We start from the raw sequence: 18,635 nt of genomic DNA on the forward strand, positions 1-18,635 counted from the left end.
TATAGATCAAGTCTAGCAGAGCGCCGATCGTTAATTTGAAAGTTGAATCATTAAAACTATCTTGATAGTACAGAGATCTCTCAATATAGATTACTAGCCGTTCCTACTGCAAGTGACAAAAAAATTAATAGTTTGCGTTCGAAATCACAAGTTTGAAGCCTAATTGTTTCACATTTTTAAGTAAAGTTTTTTTTATGGAAAACATAATGATCATGCAAATAGATTTGGGGTGATAAAGCTTCTGTCCCAATCCGCTCTGACGGTGTGTTTGTTTGGGTGAAAGTGAGAAGGAAGTGGAGAGGGGGGAAGTTGTTTACGCCGTAAACTATCACTTCCGTTGTTTGTTTTGCCGTAACTTTAGTACGGCCGAAAATCAAGTTCACCCAAAATAGGGTAATTGACTTCGCCCTCCCACGGGGCGAAGTCAATTCCGGTGAAGTGCAAAGAGATAAAGAAGCTTGTTAAATTTGGTTAGGCAATGTGATCAAATTTGGTTAGGTAAATTTTAATATATTTTTTGTCTAATTTGTATATTTAGAAAATGATGAAAAATGAATTTGTTAAATGTTAATAGTTTTTTAACTTTAGAATTTTATTTGTTGCATTATTATAATTTATATGCAAACAAATAATATAATTTTTTAAAATTTTATTTTATAATTATACATATATATAATTATATACATATATAATTATATTAATTTTTATTTATTATAATTTATTATTTACTAAGTTACAAAATAGACAATAATATCATTTCGGAGGTAAGTATATCAGGGATAGAGAACTATACTTTCTACGTCATCTATTTCTTACCAAACAAATAATAGAACTTGCAGAACTGCACTTCCACAGTTAGAAATAAATAACGGAAGTGAATTAATTTTTATCTAAACTCCACTTTAACTCAAAATCCACTTTCATTCTAAGTCTACTTACGTTGAAACAAATATGTCCTAGATGGAGCGAAAAGTGGAGCCCAAATTTTTTAAAAATATACATTTGGACATATACCTAAATGGAGTGGAAGATGGTGACGCCTTTTCTTTCTTTGATTCGAACTTTTTCGTCAAAAAGCAGCTTTTGTCCCATTCCACTTTGAATAAAACAGTAAGTTAAATAAAAAATATAGTATAAATTAATTTTTTCTAAATTAGCTCTTACTTTGTCAAGAAAAACAGGACGAGAAGAGAAGGGCTTATGCCGTCTTCGGATTCGTTGCGTTTGCATTTTATTTTTTTCTCTCTCAAAAAAAAAAAAAAAGACAATTAAACTATAGATCAAATTTAAAAATAATCAGTATAAGGATCTGTTTCAAAATGTGCATCTCTCTCGAGAAATAAAAAAAAAAGGACAACAAAACATAGATCAAAATTTTAAAATAATCAGTTAGGACCTGTTTCAAAATGCGCATTAAATAATTATTTAAGGCGAATGCGTGACCCAGCGTGCAGTGTGCACGTCCTCAATTACGCGGACTCCGGAGCTCCAATCCAACGGCTGTAGCCAATCTCATCCAACGGGTCACAATCTCGCGTTCGTCCAACGCTAACAGTAGAAAGATGGAAAAAGAAACCTCCTATTTAGACCCATATATAAAACCCGAAACAATTAAAGAAACAAAAATAAAAAAAAAAAGATCGAAAACCTCCTATTTAGATATTAGGGTTTTCGCTCCCCCCGTCTCCAAATAAATCTCTCTCTCTCTCTCTCTCTCTCTCTCTCTCTCTCTCTTGTTCCTCTCCTCGCCACCGCCACCGCTCCTGCTCCTGCTCCTGCTTTTGTCCCCTCCCTCTTCTTCTCGCGATCTACTGGTGTTTATAATGGTAAGCATCGCTCTCGATCTCGTTTTGGATATACGGTAGGGTTTTCGGGGTTGTTGATCTTTCATGCGATTTTTTTTTTCTCGCGTCGTTTTTTCTTGTAGGCGTTGCCGAATCAGCAAACGGTCGATTACCCTAGCTTCAAGCTCGTGTTGGTCGGCGATGGAGGAACTGGTGACGATCTCTACCTTTTCTTCTTTTTTTGTTTTGGGAATTTTTCTTCATTTACCGCGTTAGGGTTTGGATTTTTCCTCTTGATGTTCCGGTATTGTAGCTTCGGTTTGTCCCTTTCATCAGAAAAGTGAAGGAAAAAAAATTCTTTTTGAGGATTTTTTTGTTGATTTTGTGTTTCGGGCATCTTTGAATGTTCTTTGAGGCCGTTGCCTACTATTTTGCTTGTTTTGTCTGAAGAACGAAACACTAATTTTCGATTTTTGGTTATTTGGATGGTAATTATCGCAACTGAATTTTACGTATCGTTTATTTGGCTAATTTTTTTCTCTTTGATCCATTTTATCTTATTTTTAATTATTTTTCTCACCGATCTATCTATGTTCATGATCCCATTTAGTACTTTTTCTAAATTTTCTTAACATCTATTTCAGATTGTTATGTTCTTCTTAAATTTCAGATTGTTTTGTTCTTCTTAAATTATTGATATTTTCTTTCCTTTATATAATTTAGATCTAGATGGTGTAAATATCTTTTTGGAATTTCATATTCAAGAAGAGCAACTTTTTTGGTTTTTGATATGCAGGTAAAACCACATTTGTTAAGAGGCATCTCACTGGAGAGTTCGAGAAGAAGTACGAACGTACGTATCATACGAATCATATGGATTAAGAGACGTGTTTTTCCATTTCCTTTCCGTTTTATAAGAATATTTGAACCAAACATTGTTTTTCCGTTTATATTGCAGCTACCATTGGTGTTGAAGTTCATCCATTGGACTTCTTCACCAATTGTGGGAAGATCCGGTTTTATTGCTGGGATACAGCTGGTCAGGAAAAGTTTGGTGGCCTTAGGGATGGATACTAGTAAGTTATTGAACAAGCACTGTTGCCGATTATAATGGTAAATAAGTAAGAAGTGTAAGCGCATAAGCGCAAAGAAGGAAATAAAAGAAGAAAGAACTCTCATATTTTTGGCCCTTTGAGATGATCACTGAATGAAAATGAGGACAATGTAATTTTGATGTTGTGGCAAAGTAATTTTTAATTAGAAGCGTTTAACCAACATCGACATTCCGATAGATGGCCACTATATTCACAATGTTTGAATGAGTTTTAAACATATGATTAGTAGTGTACTACATGTTCTTTAGATATAGTGTTTATGAGGTGTAGAAATCTCCATCTAAGTAGTTCAATGGTTTGTGATAAAATCACTGATCGTATATCCACTTGAATAAGAACAAATATGAATGTGGTTATTGAATCTTAAATTATAGAATCATTAAGAATAGATCATTCAAGAATATATGTGTAATTTTTTTCTGGAGGAATATAAATATTCAGATTGTCTTTTTCTTTATATTGCATGATTTATAGCAATCTATTGTTGAGAAACTAATGTATAATAATGAAATATACATTGTCTGTTTATATTAATGCTTTCTTTATACTGTGTTAAGTTAGAGATGTTACATAATAGGATCGACCAATTTCACAATGAAATGAGAAAATGTATTTCACACATCAGTTATGCGTAACTAGTCTCTATTACACATGTAAATCAATTTTCAAAATGAGAATTTAATGTGCAAGCTTATGAAGGCAGGGCCTGCTATTTGGCTCCTCTGATGGCATTACTTGGCATGTGGTTTTTAGTTCAGCATTGTCTCTATTGTCTCTAATGCTTATCTACTACTATATGATGGTTACTTCTTGTTTGAACTGGAGCTATCAGAAATTCTATGCATAGTGAGAACCAAATGTGGGCCTTCGTTGCTGTTCTTCTTTCTTTTTTATTTTTATAATAGCAGTTTATTCTCATTAATTCTGATCTGTCTTGCATTCCTTTCTTCAGCATCCACGGCCAGTGTGCTATAATAATGTTCGACGTGACTGCAAGATTGACGTACAAAAATGTTCCAACTTGGCACCGTGATTTGTGCAGGTTTGTTTCTGTGCATGCACCTGATTGAACAATATTGTTATAGCTACAATCCTAAATGCTTCTCTGTTCGTGATGCCAGGGTCTGCGAAAACATCCCAATTGTGCTTTGTGGTAACAAAGTTGATGTGAAGAATAGGCAGGTCAAAGCAAAGCAAGTTACCTTCCACAGGAAGAAGAACCTGCAATACTACGAGATTTCAGCAAAGAGCAATTACAACTTCGAGAAGCCCTTCTTGTATCTTGCTAGGAAACTTTCTGGGTAAACTAGTAGTTACAACTTTCTTCTTTGTTTTATCATTACAAGATTATGCATTTGCATTTGATACTAAATTCTTGTTGATATTGTTAGGGATCCGAATCTTCACTTTGTCGAATCCCCTGCTCTTGCTCCTCCAGAGGTGCATATCGACTTGGTTGCCCAGCAGCAGTAAGTGTTCTACACAGAAATGTGTACTTATAGACCTGCAAAGCAAAATGAATTTTCTTACATGCTTTTCAACACATTGGTTTATTGCTTGCAAACTTGTCCTCAATACTTTCAAGGATTCCCTCTTATAAGAAAACACTTGTTCAATACATGTGTACTTCTAGACCTGCAAAATGAATTTTCTTACATGCTTTTCAACCCATTGGTTTATTGCTTGCAAACTTTTTCTCAATACTTTCAAGGATTCCCTCTTATAAGAAAACACTTGTTCAATACAAAACCAATTTGCTCATGTTTTAGCAACTCCCGGACGGCAGGTTTTTATTGGAAACTACATTTTCAAGCATTTATGTTGTGACAATTTAGATTCTGCATTAGTGTATCTATTTGTAAATAGCTGATTTTGCTAGATATATATGTAATATCCTTGTTTTTTTTTTTCCGGCCATTCACTTAGATTTTATTACTGTGGAAAGGCTATCGAAAAATGTTTTGCTATTGGTTGTGATTGCTGGCTTTGAAATTTTATCATTGCTGGTCTACTGATCCAAGCACATCATCTAGTTAGGTAGAAGAAAAATGTTCCCGACCCACAATCTCTCACTCTTTTCCAATAATTTCCCTTCTCTGCAGGTACGAAGCGGAAATTGCGGCCGCCGCCGCGCAGCCTCTTCCTGACGACGACGATGATCTCATTGATTAACTTAAGTCCGCCTTTTTCCATTCGTCGCAATGTGGTGAGGTTTGCTCAGAGTAATATAATCGGGGTATGTTTCGGTGGAGATCTTGTCTTTGGGACAATGTTAGACTTTAGTAGCCGGCCTGTGAGTTTGTTGGACTCCTACTATGCGGAGAAGTGTTATAGATGATCTTTCGCTCATTTCATTGGAGCAGTATACATTCCTTTTCATGAATTTGTTTAATTGGTGCTGTGCTTCAGTTGGCAGAGTTGTTTGTTTGATTTCTGGGAAATTGTTGTTTTCTGGTTTGCTCTTTACTTAATTCTAGTTTTGTGGTTGGGTTTTGTCGAATCCAACGCTGGTTTACTATTTTTTCTACCATGGCTTCCAGAAAATAGTTTTTTGACTTTAAAAAGTTTTTTTGCTTCCCTCTTCGTTTTGGTTTTTCAGCAAGCAGCTTCTCTTGAATTTTTTTTTTTCGTTTTTCAGGTTTTATGTAAGAGTAATTTTAAAGCTCATATATGGATAATAATATATATACAGTAGGAGGTCCCTTACACGCATGTTGCGTTGCTCTGGCTCTAATAACGGCCCACAGCCGTGACTCGGGGTCTTGCCAAAATGGAGAAAAAAGGATTTTTTTTTAAAAAAAATACAATTGCGGGGACCAATTTTCTATCTTGAAAGTAAATGGAAGTGTGCCATGGACTTCGTTTCTTGAGTTAAACTCTGAACATCGCAAATATTGTTGTTAGTTTTTATTCGTTTGATTAGCTCGTCAACTAGATATCTGGTTTCCTGAAAGGATCGACTGATGTATTTTGTTACATGCGATGAAGAAGTTGAAAAAAAAGATTTTTCATTTTTTTTTTAAAAAAAAGTAAGAGAAGATGCTGCATATGAAAATCGCAGGTTCCGTTAATTAGTAACTATAAATGAAAGCTAAATAAATAGAAACTTGTAATAAATACAAATGAAAGCTAAATAAATTAAGTTATGGCAATATTTAATCAGGTGCTTTCGTTGCCGTTTATCAAGTTTTTTGTAGAAAAATCTCAAAGCCACGTAATTGGGTGCGTGGCATATATTATATTATTTAGGCCGAATTACACCATGGCGTGGCTCGACACGCCGCGGGTCAATGCCGTGCCGGACTCTGTTTTTCCAAATCATGTCTGGGCACGGCCCCTGCTCCAGATAAGTCCACACTAGCCTGTGTCGTGGCGGCCTACAGACCGATCTTTTTTTTATGTATATATATAATATAAAAAAGAATCGGACATATAAGCTCCAAAAAAGAAGTGTAAATCTTACACTCTTTATCATAAAATTCATAAATTCAATTAATTTTAGTTAAAAAAGAATAAAAAAAATAAAAGGTTGGTGTGACAAAGTAAGGAATAATGGTTTTTAGAGGAAGAGGATGTAAGATATATTTTTCTATAAAGTAGATATAATTTTTTATTCAAAATAAATAAGTAATTTAAATTACTTATTTAGTGAGCCACAATCTTCATCTTGCGGGCCGACGGGAGGGATCAATGGGCCTAATAACGGCCCGAATCGGGGAAGAACCGGGCCGGCCCGTGTTACACCTACTTATTGGGACCTTATTATTTATCCTCTCTCTCTCTCTCTCTCTCTCTCTCTCTCTCGGCGCTCGTCTCCGTCACCGCGTCGTCGTCGTCGTCGTCGTCGTCGTCGTCGTCGTCGTCGTCGATCCTTCGCTGGTAACTCCTCTCTCTCTCTCTCTCTCTCTCTCTCTCTCTCTTCGATCAGGGCACTTCGTCTTAAAAACAAATCAGTAAATAAAATGGCGATTCTACTTTTCCTTTATTATTATTGTTGGGTGTAGAATTTAATATACATCGGTCGAGATCGATGGAGGAACAGTTCATACTTCGGGTTCCGCCCTCCGTGGCCGAACGAATTGAGCGCCTTCTCAACGAGAATGCTTCGTCCTCTGAAGATGGCTCGCTCGATTTATCCTTCTCAGGTATACACCTAACCGAGCTTCTTTACCTTCTCATGTCATGTATTGAACGGAGTGAATGAAAAAGATTCAGTAAATTTTTCTGTTGAATAGCATGATCTGTACATGGTCGGTGGCCGCAGAGTGAGTGAGTTTTCATTTTCTGGCTATCAACTTTTCATTGCTGATGTTTTCGTTCAGATCTAATATTAAATCTGAGATTGGTCCTCTGATGAAGATGCGAGCTCTTAACTAATGGAAATAGTTTAAAATTCCGCCTTCTAATAACACTGTGTAGGGATTGACGTAGAATCTGAAGTCCTGTTGAGATTTTTATTTGTCGTAATGAAACTGAACATGGTAATCAAGCACTTCCCCTCTATTTTCCACCTTTTACTGTCGCAGCCGCTTGCTGCTTTTGCTTCTAAATTTGTTTATCAAATTATGTCTGTTATTCATTTGACCGTCCTGTGAAAATCGTAGAGGATGGAAGAAACGGCACATTCATGATCGGAAACGAAAGTTTTCCTGCCTCTCTCTTGGATCTGCCTACCATTGTGGAGTCCTATAAAACATACGATGATACAGTCCTAATCAAAACGGCCGACGTTGGCCAGGTAGAAGTTTTAGCTATCTGCAGATGTGGAACGTTCGGAACTGAATCTGGTCAGTTTAAAACAGGTAATTATGGTAAGAGAAGATGGTGATCCTGCTCCCGAAGGAGTCGAATACAAGCACGGCCTCACCCCTCCGATGAGGGACGCTCGTCGGCGGCGGTTCCGCCGAGAACCCGACCTGAATGTATTTGAATAACATATCCTTTTGTTCTCTCTAATCTTACATGCTTGGTATATGACGTCATTTAATTATGTTTCATTGTCTTGCAGCCAGAGCTCGTGCAGAGGGTTGAGAGAGATCTTATCAACATAATGTCCGGTGGAACAGTAGAGAATATCCTCTTATTTGGCCACTTCCTAGATACATTACATTGTTGCAATAGAAATTATGCTCATTTTTGGTTGATTTATATGATCGGCACAGGCTTTTAACTGTCATGCTAATTGTCTGCTTTTCTTCTTGTGCTTCTTTTTACAGTATACACTTCTCGATTACTTGAAATCATGGCCACTGAATTTGATACTTGCTAAGTGTCAATTCAGTTTCTTTTACTTCATTATATACTACCTCAGCATCCATGTCCTCAGGCTGGTCTTGGTTAGGATCTATTGTTTCATCTTCTTGCTTTCTAGGCTTTGTCAAGCATGTGTTGCCCAACCTGTATTGGGTAATCATTTTCAGTTTGGCATCGATTTCCCCCCCCCGCCCCTCTCTCTCTCTCTCTCTCTCTCTCTCTCTCTCTCTTTGTTTTTTTAGACGCCAGGATCCATGTTTCGAGTTTTATTTCTTGGTTAGGTGTTGATATTTGCATTCAATTTTCATTAGCGTAGTGTACACCTTATCAGAATTCCTTGACCATCTGGTGGACACATGTCGGAACGGTGCCTGAGGAAGGTGCCAACCGGAGGAAAGCTGCTCCAACACCTGCGTCAAAGCCTGATGCTCCAGCTGAAGCTGCTGGGGAACCCGAAAGAAGCGACTCTGATGAATCAATGGAACCTGAAAACTAGAGAGTCACTAGTCACTACTCCAGTCTCAAGTTATAGTGAGATGCTACCTACGAGAATTATATATGATCAGCTTCCAAGTGTATGAGTGGAACCTGATTGAAGCTTGTCACTCAATCGAGTCTTCAGTTGACTTAAATGGTTCAGAAAACACTTTGAAGGCTTATTCTATTGCAAAACACTGTATTTGTGTAAATCTACATGCCCAGTGGTTGATAAATGCTTCTTTAGATGTAGTATTTTTATGTTTTTAAGACCCATGTAAAAACTCGCTGCTGTAATGACTCCGGTCGCTATCGTCTTTGTGATACCTTGTCTAACTGTTTTTGAAGAGATAACTACAGCGGAGTTCTTCTAATAACCTGAAATTGTGGAATTGTGTTTACTACTGTGCTAGTTTTATTTGTCTCTGGTTTTTTGAGTTTCTGCATTGTTGAGTAACTTCATCGTGGAGCATACCACCATAACAATACGACGATCCGATGTGCTCTCTTAAATCAACACCGAGGCTTGTTTGGTTCTTTGAGAACTCATGCAAACTAGTTTATAAAATTGGATGGATTTAAGGTATTTGTGTTTCTCCTACTTGTTACATTGTGTATACTTGTCTCCGAGAATTAACCTACTTTAAATCATTACTCTTTTGTGTTCGGTTTGCGCAAATTGAAGCCTCTTCTTAGGAGTTCAAAATGTGTTGAGGTTTCCCCGATCGTACTAAATATGGTAATCCTGAGTGCCTTGCTGGTATGATGCAGCTGCATTTTTTTCTTCTTTTGCTTGCTTTGCTTTTCTTATATCCCTTTGTAGTTGTTCCAAGGCCCAGGGCCTACTAAACAAATTATTCCTCTCAGAAAGGGAAAGAATGGGTAAATCATTTGTACTTGTGTTTACAAATATCTCATGCTTGTATGAAGGTGTTGACATGTTGGTGGAAACTCTGACCGCTGAACTATGTGATAGCTCATTTCACACTTTTGTTTGGCTTTGTTTGTAGGATGCACCCGCCGTCATTCCATCCTACTATGACAAGAGAATAGTCGGTTGCCCTGGTGGTGAAGGTGGTAAGTCGTGCATTATTGGTCATCTACTCCCCTTTCCCGTCTTCCGCCTGGACCTTTATCTGTTTCTGTTATCAAAATTGGCAACTTTATTTTCTGGATTCATTATATACGTGTGATTCATTTGCAGAGGATCACGATGTTGTGTGGTTCTGGCTTGAAAAGGATAAACCGTATGAATGCCCTGTTTGCTCACAGTATTTTGTGGTGATTTGCTATCAGCTGAAGTCTTAGTATCTTCTGTAAAATAAATTATATTTGAAATTTGATTGGCTTGACCATGATACCAACTTAATAATTATTCCATACAAGTGCAGCTGAAGGTTATCAGTAAAGGCGGTCCGCCAGATGAACACGGCGACGATGATGATGATGATCATCATCGTTGAATCTGGTTAGTGTTTCAAGTGTTTTTGTTTACATGCCTAAGTGCACATTTGCGTCCCGAGGATTCTTTTTTTTCATGCCCTTCAAATAGTGGATGACCACATCATGTAAGTTCTTTTGTTTTCTTCTGAAATGACCGGCGGATGTTATGGTCTGCCCTGTTGATTAGAATTTGTCTTTTTGGCCGTAGAATCACTGAACCTGATCTTTTTCAACTTGGTGGTAGCTTTAATTGTTCCAAGCATGCTGGAAACAAACTCTGCATCTGGATTCCAAGGCTTCTTCTGTGCTTGCTGTGGTTTTTTCCATTCGACAATATCTATTTGCGAGCGCTATAAATCAAATATAGGTAGAAATGCTGTGTTCGGAGCTGAAATTGTGAGAAAAGTACTCGGGATCTACAAACCAATGTTACTGCCAGAGAAAGAAACAAGGGGCGTGGGGGCCAAGTTTTTGTACTACTCGCCCTCTCTTCGTAATTGAGACTTGTTCCAGGACATTTGAAGCATTTTTGAACTCATACTGCGGCTTGACTCAGAAGTTCCAGGTTTGTGCTTAAGAGTGCCAAGTTAGCCCCATTACGGGTTTGTTCAATCTAGATTCCGGTCCCGCCGTGTGTTTGCACGCTGCGAATTTGGTGTGCAGTATGCTGTTTGGTGCTGGGGCTGCCAGCTATTTATAGCAGCCTGCAAAGAAAATTTGCAGTGCAGAAGAAGAGCACTGCTGGGTACTTCGGCTTTCTGCTAATGTGTGGTGCGGCGTCGAGCCGCACGACCAGGCCAAACAAATTCTATTTATGTTTGTAACACACAAGTTACTGATTTAAATACTATTTAAATTCGCTTGTATCACAAATTGCTATATAGCGGCTTCAAAAGGATAAAGCTATATTCTATGTTCTTACCGAAGAAATCTAAAAAGCTTTTAACAAATTAAATTTTAAGGGATTAATCTAATACATTTTACAAACATGACATGTTTTTTTTTTAAAAAAAAAAATTCAAACATAGAGAACCTTTATGAGACAGCTTTGCTGCATTAAGATTTGCGAAAACTGGCCTGTTATTGGGCTGGATTAAGTTTAACCGGACATGACAGCAGAAACTATATGATGAACTACACTCAATCGGTCAAATAATCTTGAGCTGGTTTGGGTTAGAGCTTAGATCAATCAGAGAAACCAAATTTAATTCTGGTCTAATTTTATCTAATTTAAGACTCATGCCGATCAATTGGACTGGATTAGACCATACAGCTTAATTTGCGCGACGAGTAAGACTTAGTTTGGTATTGAGGCCTATCAAACGTTATTAAACAAAATGGAGTTGAGAAAAAAACATATAGGGATATGTTTCTTTATTCTTCGATGGGATCGCAGAAAATACATTGTAACCGATTCATCGCTCATCGTGATATGCGAAACACATCGTGATATGCGAAACACAATATTACGTATAAAAATAAACATGATATTTTTTCAATATACTTTCTCACTGCACGTAACGCTATCTCCACGCAATCCCAAACGAAGCCTAAGTGTACAAGAAAAAGGAGGTCTATTGAGATGCCACAGTTTGTTGAAAGGTATAAGCAGGAATTGAACACCTACCTGATCTTTGAGGCAGCAATCCAGATAACAATTAATTGCTCCCCCATTCATTCGACCACACAAAAAAAAAAAAAAGGAAAAGAAAAGAAGCTTTGATCAATGGACCCTTTCATTGAAGGCACATCTTCAAAAGCAGTAAAATCCACTGACATTGACAACGTTCCACAATATTAGAGGTAAAACACCATAAGAGAGAAAAAAAACCTCCCTGAGCCCTTAATCATAGAATTAACAGGGGATCTGGGAGGTGAACCAGCGCATAACATGGAGAGGGGCTTTGACGAGTTCGATGGCGAGCTCCACCGCCACCGTCACGCACAAGCAGCACGGGCATATGCACGACAGCAGCAACCTGCAGTTAATTACTCAATTAGCTATTTATACGCCATTACGTTCTCTTTGGATTTACGCATTCCGAATTGCATTGAACATGATAAGATATTATATAAAATCCGACTGATCGGATTTGATAAACGCATCCTCTTACAACCCCTCCGCTTCTCAAATCACTAAATTCTTTTAATCTCGATCGAATCGTCGATCTTACCCGACGATCCAGATGAGGATGCCGACGACGGAGACGATGAGGGAGAGGAAGGCGAAGGGCAGGCCGAGAAGCCACCCCAGCGGCCGACATTCGCAATCGCATTCGCAGCACATCTTCTTCTTCTTCTTCTTCTTCTTCTATTTTCCTTCTTCAAATTCTACTCTGCTCTGTTCCTGCAGCCACCACCACCACCACCACCACAACTTCGGTCCCCCTACAAAAACTTTTTTTGGGGTAATCTGTTGTACTGCAATTATTATTGTTTGCTTGAATACTAAGAATGGATATATTGAGAGAGAGGGGAAGCGAAACGGGAAAGGGAGGGGCACTAGCGAGGGAGTTGGTGGCGTCGATATCGATGTAACTAATTTTGATATTATGTGGGACACGTGGCGGACGATGTATGGGCTTCAATCTTCTCGCTTGTGTTGGGCCCCAATGATAATTTCTACCACTCAAGACACAGCGGACGGCGAGATTTGTCCCGCTGCATACATGTTCATCTGGATCCAAAAACTTTGTTTAATTGGGGGAAAATAATAATAATAATAATAATAATATAAGTGACGGATATCTTGTTGAGTATCTTGCCTCGCTTTGACTTTGGAATTTGGATTAGCTTTTTCTCAAGTTTACGATGTGTCTTCTTCCTACTATTTTTTTCAATTTTTAATAATTTAATAAAAATAAAAAATATGATGATTTTTAGCTAAACGCATTAAATAATATAATTGATAATATTAAATTTATTTGGTAATGAGATTTTTTTCAAATTACTAATCTTATTTCTATGAAAGAGTATGTGTATCCGTATATAAATGGATTGAAATAATTATAATATGTCTAATTTTTTTCTTTCTCTTCATCCATTGGCTAATTAGTATTATTTTTCTTTATACTCCAACCTCGCAAGTTTTTCTAAACTTATCTTTCTCTTTTTAAACTGCAATTATTTTTCTCTCTTTAAACTAAGCTCTCTTTTCCTCATTTTCCCTAAAATCTCAACTCTCTCACTCCTTCTAATTTTCACTCTATTTTTCTTTCTATTTCTTTAATTATGCTCTCTCTCTAACCTATATTCTCTTCTTTTTTTTTTTCTAAAAATATGTTGAATTTTTTGATAGCATTATTTAAAAGAGATAATTGCCTAAATATTCCTCATACGTTTGAAAATATCCAATTTACCCCCACTTCTTTTTTTTTCTTTCTAAAGTACTCCTCATGTTCCAACGTTATTGTAAAATATCCCCGCAGTTATCTCCTGTTAAGTTAACTTGGGTTAAATATGAATTAAATATCTACAACAGTTAAAGAAAATTAAAATACCAATTTTGCCCTTAACTTAAGGACAAATAAGAAATATTGGTGATGATAGAGGGATATATTGAAAAAGATCAAAAGTCAAAATACTTTTTGTGCCCCTCACTTTAAGGGCAAATAAGAAAGTCAGTAATGGTGGAAGGGTATATATTTAAAAAGGTAAAATAGTAATTTTATAAAGATAACATAGTTAATTAACAGATTTTAACTCTAGGGGTATATTAGAAATAGGTTGGAATGTAGAAAGGGCATTTTAAATATTAGCCTTCTAAGAGGGGTAAATCGGAAAGTCGAAAATTTTTCAGGAATATATAAGTAATTGCCCCTATTTAAAATTGATTAACGAAATAAGTACATTAATTGTATATTTTTCGTAATCTTAAATAATATGACTAAATAATATGATCATACGAACTAAATACCGAAATGCCATATTTTTAGTATCAGGATGGATAGAAATAAATTTTTGGGCATAATTTTATTCCTAGTAATCTTCCATAATAAGAACCAAATGCCGAAACGCACCCTAAGGTGATATGTTTTGATACATAAATTTTTTGAACAAAACACTAACAACTTGACGGTTGGAGATTTGGGCCTTCACCTGTGCTTAAATTTGAAGCATGATCTGCAATTTAACTCCTCGCCTTGTGTGCGTGCGCGCGCGCGCGCGCGCATACGATTCATGTAGCCTACAAACTCAAGGCGACTAGAGATGTCTATGGTTACGGACACCTGAAATATATACCTGAGATACAGTAGTATATTGCGCGCAACAAATTCTACGCGCTCAAAGTTTTTTTTTTTTTTTTTTTTTTTTTGAGAGATAGATAACACGCTACCCGCTTTATTTATTTTATTTAAAAATAAACTTAAACGGAAATGTGAATAAACTAGTATTCGAACTTGGGACCTCGGGTACCAACTACCAAGCCCTTTGCAACTTATTCTACGTTCTCAAAGTTGCAAGAAATCTGCTCCTACCATACGGGATTTTGCGTAGCGCAAAGATTTCTTACTCATTAATATCTGACAACTCTATAAAAAGGTGAAAAGTTTTAACAGCCTCTGCGAAAAAATCGACATCAAATTAATCATTCACCTTTAACACTTGAACCATTTTAAAAGCACAATTAGACCTAAGAACATGGAAGCACTAGCTAATATTTCGTCTAAACACTGGATTTCATGCCCACCATCTGCTCCTTGAAAAGCCCAAGCCCAAGCCCAAGTCCCAGCTCCCTGATAAAGTTTTTGTTGTTTCATAGTTTTGATTAAAAGTCATTTTTACTGTATAAATAACTGTCACAAAAAAGACTTTTTCTTCCTCCCGAGCTATACGAGCTTAAGCCTGGATGACCGTTACTAACAGAACCATGTCAAACATGTCATTCCAATATAGGAAAAACACAACCCAAATACATATATTTACATAATTTAGATCCGCAAATGAGATGGACACAACCCTACAGCAGATAAGTTAATTTAACAATACGCAATTACGAAATGCCCATAAACTAGTTAACGAAAGAGTACTTATTAAAGTTAACACAACACAGTAAAACAAGCTCAATAACAGCTGACTTTCTCAATTGGGCAGAACCATGTAAAACGACTCCTCAACACGCCGATCATCCCGCAGTATATACGGTATATCATCTGCAATTAGAAGTGTAAAGACACTGTCAGTTTTTAAAGAATTAGATAGTTCACATATTCGGAGGGAAAACGCACAATGTATCGCGATCCTTTACCTTGTCAATTAAATTCTGAAGTTAAAACTAGTGTAAAATGACAAATGTGTTGTTTACTTTCATACGCAATCATTTTAGCTAATCCAATTAGACGCGAAATCAATCAACAGCGACTCTACCTGAGTTACTTGCAGATAAGTTCTACGTTATTGCTCGCATGCGGTCCATTTTCCAGGTGAATATCACAGCCAGGATCTGCACAAAAAGCTTTCTTTCAAGCTTGAAAAGTGAATGCTTGTATATAAATCGTCGATACAATTTAAGACAACGAAATCGTCAGAAATCACTGAAAAAAACTGGCGTTAATTATAGAACATCTCAATTCCTGGTCAAGAACAAATGTAACTGCAGTTTATATACGAATACCGCGAGAGGAGGTTCCTGGATCACTGCTTGAGCCGATTTGATGTATCCCACCAACAACAGAGGAAGAAGGCAAATTCTGCACATCTGCCACCATTTCATGCCATTTTAGCGAATTCGAAAAACCCGAAAAAAAGGGATTCTCTTGGCCAAACAATTAGTACCATACCTGCTTTGTTTTCCTCTTCCTCATCCCCAATATAAATCTGAAAAGAATTGAATAAAAGGTTAGTGAGTAAACTTCACACAAGAATAGGTTTAATTTCAAACTAGTTCCTGAACTATCACATAGATTTTACTCTTTTTTTTCTCCTAATTCAGAAAAAAAAAATCCTCACTTCTAATTATGAAGAATGGTACCTAGACCGATAAATTTACTTGAGATCTCGACTATCAACTATCAACTACGGGAGATAATAAAAAAATGTTCTCAAATTTTCTGAAAAAAAGTCACATCATATTCATTGTCAATCTTTCTTTTCTTAAAATAGAAACTTTAATATAAAATAAACTCAGATGGGACTTCAGAGTTCAGAACCAAATTAAAACCCTTTAAACGAACTAAAAAATCAGGTCTAATTTTTCAAATTAAAACAAAAAATGTTGCACCTAAAACTAATAAGAGAAGCGATCACTCTAGATACATGAGCTTTTAAAAAATAATATTCATCATTCTAAAAACTTAAATATATATTTTATGTTTAACAAAAAAAAAAAAATATTTCAACAAAAATTTAGTGCTCATACCACTTCATGCGCCTCTTCCTCATTGACGTTTCCCTCCAAAACCATCAAATCCAAGCTCGACGAATCCTCCGCCTCCGCCGCCGCCGCTGCGGAGCCGAGAGAGTCGAGCGCGTCGCCGAACTCGTCCTCGATCTCGGCCCAGCGCGTCTCGAACACCTCGGAGAGCTCCTCGGCCATGGCGTAGGCGTCGTCGCCCCTGAAGTTGTAGGCCATGGCGTTGCGGAAGGTGAGGCGCACGTCCGCGGCGAACGCCCCGGGGCTCCGGTACCGCCCCTTCTCAAGGCGCGCGCGCACGGTGCCGAGGTCCATGGGGCTCCGGATCACCGCGTAGTAGTCGCGGAGGCCGAGGCCCCGCACGTCGACGGGCGCGTCGAAGAGCCACGCGTGCCGGTGCCGCAGCAGCCGCCGCAGCAGGGAGGAGCACTTCTCGAAGGCGCGGTCGCGGAGGGGCTTCTTCTTCTTCTTCTTCGTCGTCGCCGTCGTCCTCGTCTTCCTCTCGTTGGGGGCTCCGCGGAGGAGGAGGAGCGGCGTCGTCGGCGTCGTCGGGGGCGTCGCATTCGCCATGGATGCGACCTCGGAGCTCTACGGCCGTTGGATTGGGGACGGGGGAGAAATGGGGGTTTAGGGCATGCATTTATAGACGAAGAGAGTGGGGTACGGGTGTGGTTTTCAGAAAAACTGTTGAATGCACCTGGTGTATACACCGAGGTTCCAAAACTTTTTATTTTAGAGGTCTTAAAAAATTGAAATTATCTATAGATTCTAGGATTCTATATAAATAAAAAGTAAAAATGTACATAACTTATTTAAATTATGAATTATTTTAAATTGGTTATCCAATCTTTGAAAATATCGATTTTACTATCAAATCTTTCAATTTATTTATTTGAGTTTATCAGCACCACTTTGATTTCAAATTTTAAGATAATTTCTTACTTTAATAAATTTAAGATTTTGAGAACTTGTAAAATGAAATGATATATTATTCAAAGTTCAAAGTTCAAAATCAAAGTGCTTTTGACCGATTCAAACTTAAAATTTTGAACGATTGGACAGTTGAGTCAAGATAGTCCATAGTGGAGATGACTTATGTGCATTTTCACTAAAAAAATATACAATTTGTTATATTAGGAAAAGTTGTCAAAAGTTTTAATTTCTAATTTTAGAAGTTTTGGATGGTGTATATTACATTTAACGTTTTAAATATTAAGATATCTGCGATTTGAGTACCGCCGGTGTGCATACCGAAATGCATGCAATAATCTCGTGATACGGACACGTTGCAGGAAACTGCTGACCATACCGATATTAAATTATTGTCGGCAACTGATAAAATCCGAGGCCTCAAAATAGCAAGTAATTTAAAAGTTTTTATTTGCAGCCGCCATAAATCTATTTTAGTGGCCGCAGAATAGGAATCTATTTTACTTTTTTTTTTTATAGGACATTCAAAGAATTTATATGTGAAAAATAAATAAATCAGAATACCTATTCTTTATGAGTCAAATATACTTTCTATTTATTAATTTGTAGACAATTTGATGTCTAAAAAGAATCATATGTATCTAATTGAATTTTTATATCAAAATATTACTTATCAAATACTAAATTATCTATGGTGCAGGACATGTACTAATACACCGGGTGCCCGTAATACTCCAATCGTAGGTGCGTGTGGCGCGAAATTGTTTTCGAGAACTGTTTACGTTGCATGTTTCTTTTTTCTTTTTCTTTTTTTTTGGGGTTTTGTAACTATTTATGGAAACAGTTAATTGGAGTCACCAGTTCCAAAAGAACACTTAATTTATCTTTTATTAATAGACATTTCTTTTTTTCTTTTTTTTCTTTTTGTAGTTAACAACTAATGCTATACTGTATGCCATTTTGAATTGTATATAGATTTTGAAAAATAAAATTTTAATATTCAACAACCAATAGGCAGTTAAGTTATTAGATTTGATAAAAGTTTATGATTTTAACTAACTAGAATAACTCAAATAGAAAACAAAAGTTGAATAAGAAGGAGCCACACAAGTAAAATTAAGAAGGCTATTTCAGAATAGCGTATAATTAAAGGTTTTGGATACGTTTTTACTCTTTTTTTTTTATAGAAATTCTAATTGTATACGCTTAAAAGAGTGTAGGATGTACACTATTAATTTATGGGTGAAGATTCTTCGCTAATCACATCATAGTGGTAAATCT

General features: G+C 36.9%; 4 protein-coding genes across 4 annotated transcripts; 2 read left to right on the forward strand and 2 right to left on the reverse strand.

The window, feature by feature from the left end:
• Positions 1,615-5,365, forward strand: LOC109717553 (GTP-binding nuclear protein Ran-3-like). Its single transcript, XM_020243402.1, has 8 exons — positions 1,615-1,826; positions 1,928-1,997; positions 2,581-2,637; positions 2,743-2,860; positions 3,852-3,941; positions 4,021-4,200; positions 4,291-4,368; positions 5,002-5,365. The coding sequence occupies exons 1-8, from the start codon at positions 1,824-1,826 to the stop codon at positions 5,069-5,071; spliced, it is 666 nt and encodes a 221-aa protein (XP_020098991.1). The 5' UTR covers positions 1,615-1,823; the 3' UTR covers positions 5,072-5,365.
• LOC109717690 (transcription initiation factor TFIID subunit 7) lies at positions 6,698-9,030 on the forward strand. Its single transcript, XM_020243562.1, has 6 exons — positions 6,698-6,778; positions 6,904-7,044; positions 7,504-7,637; positions 7,702-7,821; positions 7,908-7,971; positions 8,509-9,030. Exons 2-6 carry the CDS (start codon positions 6,930-6,932, stop codon positions 8,646-8,648), a joined length of 573 nt encoding a protein of 190 aa, XP_020099151.1. The 5' UTR covers positions 6,698-6,778; positions 6,904-6,929; the 3' UTR covers positions 8,649-9,030.
• LOC109717508 lies at positions 11,630-12,568 on the reverse strand. Its single transcript, XM_020243344.1, has 2 exons — positions 12,247-12,568; positions 11,630-12,051 (listed from the first exon to the last, which is right to left on the reverse strand). The coding sequence occupies exons 1-2, from the start codon at positions 12,357-12,359 to the stop codon at positions 11,928-11,930; spliced, it is 237 nt and encodes a 78-aa protein (XP_020098933.1). The 5' UTR covers positions 12,360-12,568; the 3' UTR covers positions 11,630-11,927.
• LOC109717702 (bromodomain-containing protein 4A-like) lies at positions 14,934-17,015 on the reverse strand. The gene is made up of 5 exons (XM_020243577.1): positions 16,431-17,015; positions 15,853-15,889; positions 15,687-15,770; positions 15,440-15,515; positions 14,934-15,225 (listed from the first exon to the last, which is right to left on the reverse strand). The coding sequence occupies exons 1-4, from the start codon at positions 16,992-16,994 to the stop codon at positions 15,445-15,447; spliced, it is 756 nt and encodes a 251-aa protein (XP_020099166.1). The 5' UTR covers positions 16,995-17,015; the 3' UTR covers positions 14,934-15,225; positions 15,440-15,444.

Source organism: Ananas comosus, linkage group 11, assembly GCF_001540865.1.
Source record: "Ananas comosus cultivar F153 linkage group 11, ASM154086v1, whole genome shotgun sequence".
Lineage (NCBI taxonomy): Eukaryota > Viridiplantae > Streptophyta > Magnoliopsida > Poales > Bromeliaceae > Ananas > Ananas comosus.